The 8,766-nt window shown below is 37.5% G+C and overlaps 2 protein-coding genes across 2 annotated transcripts in view; one reads left to right on the top strand and one right to left on the bottom strand.

The window, feature by feature from the left end:
* The window catches only part of ATP10D (ATPase phospholipid transporting 10D (putative)), a 170,786-nt gene extending 163,625 nt beyond the window's left edge, over window positions 1–7,161 (top strand). Inside the window, exons 20-21 of the mRNA XM_012559790.2 lie at window positions 96–283; window positions 3,025–7,161. Of these exons, the coding sequence (XP_012415244.1) occupies window positions 96–283; window positions 3,025–3,349 (513 nt within the window). The 3' untranslated portion in view covers window positions 3,350–7,161. The remainder of the gene's footprint in view (window positions 1–95; window positions 284–3,024) is intronic.
* LOC101353983 (atrial natriuretic peptide-converting enzyme-like) overlaps window positions 7,159–8,766 on the bottom strand; it is a gene marked incomplete at its 5' end in the record, with an annotated part of 23,956 nt that continues 22,348 nt past the window's right edge. Inside the window, one exon of the mRNA XM_023725455.1 lies at window positions 7,159–8,297. Within this exon, the coding sequence (XP_023581223.1) occupies window positions 8,086–8,297 (212 nt within the window). The remainder of the gene's footprint in view (window positions 8,298–8,766) is intronic.

Genomic DNA, 8,766 nt, shown 5'->3' with positions numbered 1-8,766 from the left:
TAGGCATGTTGCTTCTTTAACAGAGTAGATTTTTGCCAGGCTGTAAAACCCTTTCAGTAAGAGAGTGTTCATATTCCTCTGCTCTTGTCTTACAGACTTGGATCCACATGCTGGTCATCATTGGTAGCATTGTGTCTTATTTCCTCTTTGTCTTGGCTTTTGGAGCCATGTGTGTAACTTGCAACCCACCATCCAACCCCTACTGGATTATGCAGGAGCACATGCTGGATCCAATGTTCTATTTAGTTTGTGTCCTCACAACCTGCATTGCACTTCTACCCAGGTATGGTATTTGCTTTATAATCAGTAAAGTAAATGAATCATAGGCTTGGGATTCTTCAACTAAGAATGAATGGCAGACTACTCTGTTTAGGAGTGGCGAAGCCAGTCTGTGTGCTAATTAAAATGTTACTTTTACCTATGTTAACAGTGACTTCAGCAAACTGGAAAGTTTCTTTCTCTCTCATATAAAAGTCTAATCTGGTTGGAAAACTTTGCTTCACGAGGTTATCCAGAGACCTAGATCCCTTCCTTTGTCCTCCTGCTGTGTCATCTCCCAAGGGTGTCGCCCTCATCTGCATGATTGAAGATGGCTCACCATCAGCATGTCCGTGTTCATATCCATGGGAAGGGGAAAGAGAGAAAGTGGATTGCAAGCAGCTTTCTTTTTTAAATATTTTAATAGCATGACTCAGAAGTTGCACACATCATTGCTCATATCCCATTAACAAGAACCTAGGAGTATAGACTCCAACCCAATGGCTAAAATCTAGGGGTTTTGAAAAGAAGAAGGGGAGACTGGGTACTGAGGGACAAGCAGCAGTCTCTACAGCAATCTTTAAACACTGAAAACCTTATGATTTCCCTCCCTTATCTGACTTCAATTATCCTCCCGTTTCAGCTTAATCTGATTTTGAATGTCTATATATTGTCTATAGCTGCTTTCATGCTCACAACAGCAGAGATGAGTAGTTCATCAGAGACCATCTGGCTCTCAAAGCCTAAAATATTACTATCTGGTCCTTTACAGAAGATTTCCCAAACCCAATCTATAAATCTCGAGGCACAGTGAGCATAATCTCTCTGTTGCTAATGGGCATTCCTTCTGAAATGCAAAAGAAAATCCCACCTGAGTCATTCTATGGTGGGTATAGTTTTGCACTTAACAATGTCACTGTTAAACTGAGGTGCTTTTGTAGTGTTCATTGTTATTACATTTTCAGATTAAAAACTGGCAGGATGAATTTATAGGATTGCTGAAGAAACAATTACTTTAAGGCTATAGCCTTTTAAAAATTGCTTCAAATGCATTAGCAGCACAGCCCTATCTAATCCAGTTGTGGTAGCATGAAAAACGGGCCTCTCAAAAGGTATATACATCCTGAAACCTGTGAATATTACCTTGTGTGGCAAAAAAAGGACTTTGTAGGTGTGATTAAGTTAAGAATGTTTAGATGGGGAGGTGAACCTGGATTATCTGGGTGGACCCTACATGAAATCACATGTATCTTTTTATAAGAGAGAGGCAGAGGGAGATTTGACCCAGACAAAAGAGAAGGCATTGTGAATACAGAATTAGAGATTGAAATGACTGGAAATTGCTTGCAACCCCAGGATCCTTTCTTCCTTCCATTTTCTGCCTTTTTCTGTAGGAATGTCTGTAACTGTCATCATCTGCATGTTCTGTCACTGTATTTTGGGGGCAGATAGTCTTGTTTATAAATTTTACAGACCCACAAATGGAGAGGAATTTTACTCCAGGATGGATCACACCCAGAGTCTCACCCATACCTGATTTAGATAATGAGATATAGAACTTTTAAGCTGGTGATATTTAGATGAGATTTTTGAATTTGAGTTGATGTTGCAATGGATTGAGACTTTTGAGCATGTTAGGATAGGGTGAATTGGATATAAATCTTTGGATCCAGAAGGCACACTCTAGTAGGCTGAATAATGGCCCCCAAAAATATCATGTCCTAATCCCTAGACCTGTGAGTGTTACTTTATGTGGAAAAGAGTCTCTGCAAGTATGATTAAATGAAGCGTCTTGAGATGGGGAGATTAACCTGGATTATTTGAGCAGGCTCTAAATGCAGTTGCACATGTTATTATGAGAGAGAGACGAGGAGAGCTGACACAAGAGGAGAAGGCAGTATGACCACAAAGACAGCGATTGGAATGATGCAGCCACAAACCAAAGAATGCTGGCAACCACAGAAGCTGGATGAAGGAAGGAATGGATTTTTCCTTAGAGTCTCAATAGAGAGTGTGGTCTGCTGATACCTTTATTTCAGTCCAGTGATATCTCAAGAACTTTCGGAATCCCACATAGCTAATGGAGGTTGTCTGCTTCCTTATGTTTTTTTTTTTAAATAAACTATTTAATAAATAACATATACTGGCCTCTAGAACTGTGAGAGAATGAATTTGTTGTTTCAAGCCAGCGTGTTTGCAGTAACTTGCCACAGCAGCCATAGGAAACTAATACAATTGACTAGCGGTTTTTGAATACTTATTCTGTGCCAAAACTCTGCTTTACGTGTATGATCTCATTTACCCTAACATCAAGCCTGTGATGTAGTAGCTATGGATATCTCTGCTTTGACAGATTTTTAATTTATTTTTTTATTTAACAAGCACTTACAGAGCACTTAAAATGTTCTAAGTAGTTTACAAATACTAGAGTATTTCGTGGAGCCCTGGTGGCATAGTGGTTAAGAGCTTGGCTGCTAACCAAAAGGTTGGCAGTTTGAATCCATCAGCTGCTCCTTGAAAACTCTATGTGGCAGTTTTACTCTGTCCTATAGGGTCGCTATGAGGTGAAATTGACTCAGCAATGAGTTTTTTAAATGTATTTAATATTGTTATCTTCCTTTTATAATTCATTTTTTTCTCCCCTTTTACCTCAAGGATGCAAGTGGCCACCAGATCCTTTTACCTTTTCTAATTGATGGGTTTATTTGTGTGTGTCCCATGATGCCTTTGAGGGTTATATAATTCTGTGATGCTCTTTTATCCTAGGTTTATATACCGAGTTCTTCAGGGATCCCTGTTTCCATCTCCAATTCTGAGAGCTAAACACCTTGACAGACTGACTCCAGAGGAAAGGACTAAAGCTGTCAAGAATTGGAGAGAAACTGGAAAGATGGATCAAATTGTATCTAAGTATGCTGACTACTCAGCTGCTAAGTCAGGGAGAAGACCTATGTCTGGCCGTTCCACTGTCTCTGCAATGATGTCAGCGACTTCTTATGCTGCTGAGCAAGGAAACGTATCTGTATGTGAAACTGCTTTCAACTCAGACATGCCTCAGACCTCAGGGATGGCTGGACCACCAAAGGATTAAGAATATAGGGTGGCCTACTTGGAGTTGCAAGTATCCCTTCAAGTTTGGAAGAAGAATTTTGAGGAGGCACTGCTACCAAGCAAGAAGAACTTGGATTTTACCTTAAGAACATGGACATTTTAATGGGCTTGGAAAAGTCATGATGGCCTTTATTGTATGTTTGTAGATACATTTGTAAAAGAGAAATAGAGTTTGATGTGGACAGATTTTTGGGAAGTGAAAAATTTCATTCAGAATCAAATGCTTTTATGAAACTTTTTGGATTTTGTAAAAGTATTTTAATTGTCTTAGAAATTCATATACCGGTATTTTAAAGGGGGATTCATTTGAGATGTTATTTATTTTAATGGGAGATCATTTCACATTCTTGAGAAATGCTTTGTATGAGCAAGCACCAATCTTAATTTTTTTTTAATAAGAAAAAAGTAGTTTTTAGATTAGTTAGAACTCAGAGAAGTTTTCCACACGGAAAATGTTATTAATGGTTAATTTCCAGATAAATTCTCAAGAGCCTTTTTAAACAACAGTGTACCTAAAATAGGGTAATAATTGTACTATTTAAAATACGGTTAGTGATCACTAATAGCTTTTTAATTCCTGTGGGAAGATGCCTTTGGTCTTCTGACAGAAGATGGTAGGCATATCTCTTGGCTCATTTCAGTGTTCTGAGCCAGAGCCTTTGTGAGGAAGGGGCAGAAGGGATACTAGGCTACCATCAGGTACCAAGAATGTGTTCTTCTCAATGATTCCTGTCAAGAGAAGAACTTTAATGTGGCCTACTTCTGCATAGATGTTCCAAATTGGGAAACAGAGGTCATAGGTCAAGCAGACAGAATCAGCTGAGCCTACAGCCCATTTGGAAATTACCTGCATTCTAAAATTGACAATATCCACCACACTACCCCCCTAGTTGTCGTCAAGTCAATTCAGACCCATAGCGACCCTGCAAGGTCCCTGAGTGGCACAAAAGATTTGTGTTCAACTACTAACGAAAAGGTTGGCAGTTCGAAAGCATCCAGCAGCATCATGGAAGAAAGGCCTGATGAACTACTTTCATACGATTACAGCCATTGAAAACCCTATGGAGCGCAGTTCTACTCTGAAACTCATCGGGTCACCATGAAAACTGACAATAACCTGATCCAAATGAGACAATCAATATCAAAACAATCCTCAAAAGTCCATTTGAGGGATCATAGTCTTTACACTACCCTACAACCTTTCTGGTGTTGTAGCCTCTGAAAATGAGCTGTTATGAACTGAAACTAATACAGGTTGTTCTCAGGAAGTTTCCATGAGGTTCTTAGGAAAATTTGTTTTTTTAATACATTTTAGGACAGGAATACCTATAAATTTACTGTTGCAAATCATGTATGCTGGCTTTAGTTGGAACAAAGAAACTAATTTATACCAGTAAGGCTAGATATTAAAACATGTATTCTTGTTGAGTTCATTTTAAATTCTCTCCCTTTCTGAAAATTGTCAGTCACCGATCATCCAAAATTTCCTTCATGCATCTCCATGCTAATGTTCCATGTCTCCATCAGGTTCTTCCTTATGACTATCAATCTCTTATTCTCAGGGCTTAATCTTCTACCTGCTGCCTACTGTCCTGGTCTGACCTTTTTTGTAGCCTTCTGGTATTATTACAAATAGTCTATATAACTAATCTTAAGAACTTTTGGAATCCCACATAGCTAATGGAAGTTGTTGTCTGCTTCCTTATGGTTTTTTTTTAAATAAACTATTTAATAAATAACATGTACTGAGAAGTTGTCATCACTCCTATAGATACTCACTGAATCCAACTGTATTTGGTAACAGAACTTACGAAGTCCCAAAGCAGGCCTTTTACCAGAATATTGTTTTGGCTTTTTCTTATATGAAAAAATCAGTGATAGCATCTCATACCCTCATAGCAGCAGGTATTCACTGCCTGAGGTCATCATCTTCTGATAAATAAAAATTTAGAGATATATTCACTTGTAAATAAAGTGTTAGAACCTATGAATGAAAAGAATGAGCCAAAAAGACTGAGAAGAATGGTCAATTTCCAGGATGCGAATTATCTGTACATATGAGTAGAGGAAAATCTTGAGTGTTCATGTTATGGGGCCACAATCTCTTATCCCCAATTCCAAAATCCCCAAAGTTCTGAAAAGTGGAAGATTTTTCATAAGTTAGACACAGACCAACGAATGCCCTGAACAGACATGACATTATTTATATTCTTTATTTATCCCACTTAATGTAATTATTCATTCATTTTGCCACAGAAATAAAACATTTTAGTTATGGATGCTACCCTAGTCCTCATTAGTGATATAATACACAGTATAGGCACTGCATTATTGTTTTAGAATTTGAAAAATCCTGGATTCTGAAATACATCTGGCCCCCAGGAGAAAGAGATTTTTGGATTTGTATTAAGCCTTTGAAGGGTCTCATTTACAAGTGAAAAACTCATTTATACCAAAGTACCCAAGCTGATGATATTAAATCACATTTTGGTATTTAGCATATGTCACCTAATTTTTTGAGACCAAAAACTATCTCATCACTCCTAGTAGTTAAGGAAAAATGATAAATAATATACATTTTGTGGTATAATTTTACCACAAAGGGTTTATAAAAGATTTGGATCTGGTTATCAAAATGTAGTCTATACATTAAAGATTCATGTGCTCTTACCAAGGCGAAAGTTCTCATTGGACATGTAACAGGTTATTTGAGACTATTAGCAACTTCTAATTTCAGGCTAATCAAAGAGCCACCTGTCATCGAAAGTAAGAGAGCACGTTCTACCAGAGTGAGGCTTATGACAGGTGAATTTTGACTGGTGGATTAGTGGGAGAGATAATTTACTTGGAATTGCTGTCTATACCCCATATCCATCAGAAAAGATTATACCATTTTTTTGTATTAAGGATGATTGAAAATAAGTACAATATGTACATTTCACTGAACATAAGTTGAGCAAGGCTAAAAGTTGTTACATTAAGCATATACCTACAGCTCTAACAAAGCTGATAGATGTTCTTAATCTTTCATACAATTGTGAGCCCAACTCAGTTGCTGATATTTCACACTTGCAATAGGTTTAATCAAACTGCAAGACAGGAGATCAATAACATAAGCTTCAAGACAATCTTTTGAACTTCAAATATGTGTACACATAGAAAAGAGTATAAAAATAGATGTATAAAATTGCCGATAGTCTCTGTGAAATGCGAGGCAGTTCAGGTTGCTGGTAGAGAGATTAGCAGGGAATCCTGCTCGTTCAAAAGGCATGCAGATGTTCCAAATGAATGCCTGACTAATTAAATTAGGTGTATGTGAAGATTTGTGTTTTGAAGCTTTTTAGTGGGGAAAAACATTTTAACCACTAATTGCTTCAGAAATCGATGCGCATAAAGTGGCCTAGTGCTTAACAGCATTTTTAAAATTTTGTTTTAATTATCAGTGAGAAGAAATGGCAACACCAGACTTTAAACATGTTTTGAAGAAAATTACAAAATGTTTTACTTCATGTAAAGTTTTACTATGCTTTGAGAGACATGTTCGTGACTTTGGTAGTATAGATGAACACAGGAAAATTGGAAAATACTAAATGGGAGTGGACAGTGCAATTTAATTCTCTTTTTGAAAAATTGCATCTGTTCAGTCTCGAGCAAGTTCATCTCCCTTGGCAAAGTTTAATCTCCACTCCATTGTCAATATTGTTGTGTGCCATCAAGTTGATTCTGACTCATAGCAATCCTACAGGACAGAGTAGAACTGCCCCATGGGGTTTCCTAGGCGGTAATCTTTAGGGGAGCAGATCGCCAGGTCTCTTCTCTCGCACAGCTGCTGGTGGATTCAAAGCACCACCCTTTCAGTTAGCAGAGCCGCTTAACCACTAGGGCTCCTTCCATTGGCACGTAGGCAAAGCAAAATATGTCCCATAAATATTGGCCTAGTTGTCGAAGTCTCAATCAGCCAACTGATATACACTGAACAAACCCCAGCTATAGGGAAAGTTCTATGCAGACCTTTCTATAAAGTAATGGAATTACCACCTTGACTGAAATCCAGAATGGAAAGTCCTATAGTGCCAAGTGCTAATATTGATGTCTAAAAAGCTTTGTGCTCAGTATGTCTCCCTGTTTCAGCTACCTACATGGATGCTACTGGTCTTCTAGCTCCAAATGACTTCCGTAAATTCTCAAAAGTATGCAAAAGTTAGGAGAATAATAGCAAATAATTAAAGCATGTATAAACCTTGACTTTTAATCAATCAAAAGCAAGTCTCCAATATTAATATTGAACTTTGCCATTATGCTGTTGTGCTTGAGAAACAGAAGCTGGCAGATGAGTCAGCTTGGATCTCAATGTCTTTTTTGTGATAAGGTATAAAGAAACTTTCTATGACCTGTTACTCTAGCGCCAATGTTATTTTAAACCTCTCTAGAGTTGATAATTCCACGCTACAGTCAAGGTTAGGCCTGGCCAAGGAACAAAAGCTACTTTGCTTTGTTTTTTGAAAGTCTTCTTTCATTGAACTTGAAGTAAGAGAAAAATAAACTTTAGAAAAAGTTGAATAAAATTAGACCAGAATATGAAAATTTGCAGTGCACTTTCAAGCATTCTCGTCCCTGGAAAGTGCTCTGTCTAGCGCTCTGCAGGAAGCTCTCCATGGTCAAGAAGGCCATTCTCTTTGAGTGTAGTTGGACAAAAGTCCCTGGTCATCTTTGGAATTAGTTTAGGAGGAAGGTGTGGATGTATATTTGTCTTTCAATCCATTCAACGAAGTATGACACATTGCTATAAACTCCAGGCCCCAGGACTTTGGAAAAGCAGACAGATCCCCATGAAGTTAAACCAAATAATGTCCATTGTCCTCCAGGCCGCTCACAAACAAGAGGTCCACCGCTGTCACCCTGTAATGAATAGCAATGGGCGTTAGTCACTGGTATTCAGAGACCCAATAGTGTCCATATTATTCTGAGGGTATAATAAAGCCAAACTCAACAACTTCTTGGGAAATTTCAACAAAGCATTCATTGTCAGGCTGTGGAGGGACCATGATGTTTACTGTATAAATGGAACTTTAAAATGAATGTTTTAAACTCTGATCTTTAAAAGGATGGGGGTGATTTGGGGAAGGGAATATATTCTTTCTATGAAATTAGAAGACATTTTTCAGTTATTTCCTGCACTTATCAAAATATGTCATAAAATTTTTAAAAAATGCTTGATGTATCAGATTTAGTTACCTAATAATTGACCTCATTCTTTAAGTTTGATTCATCTTATAAATGTAAAAAGCACCAAAAATAAAACATTTAAGATTTTTCTCCCCACTAAACAGTATTAGACAAATGTTTTATAATAAACTGTCTATTTTCATTGTTTTTGCTATGTGAATGAAGGCATTA

The sequence above is a fragment of the Trichechus manatus genome, unplaced genomic scaffold (assembly GCF_000243295.1).
Source record: "Trichechus manatus latirostris isolate Lorelei unplaced genomic scaffold, TriManLat1.0 scaffold00310, whole genome shotgun sequence".
Taxonomy (NCBI): domain Eukaryota; kingdom Metazoa; phylum Chordata; class Mammalia; order Sirenia; family Trichechidae; genus Trichechus; species Trichechus manatus.
The sequence above is the reverse complement of the archived record's forward strand: the minus strand, read 5'-3'. Positions and strand labels throughout refer to the sequence as shown.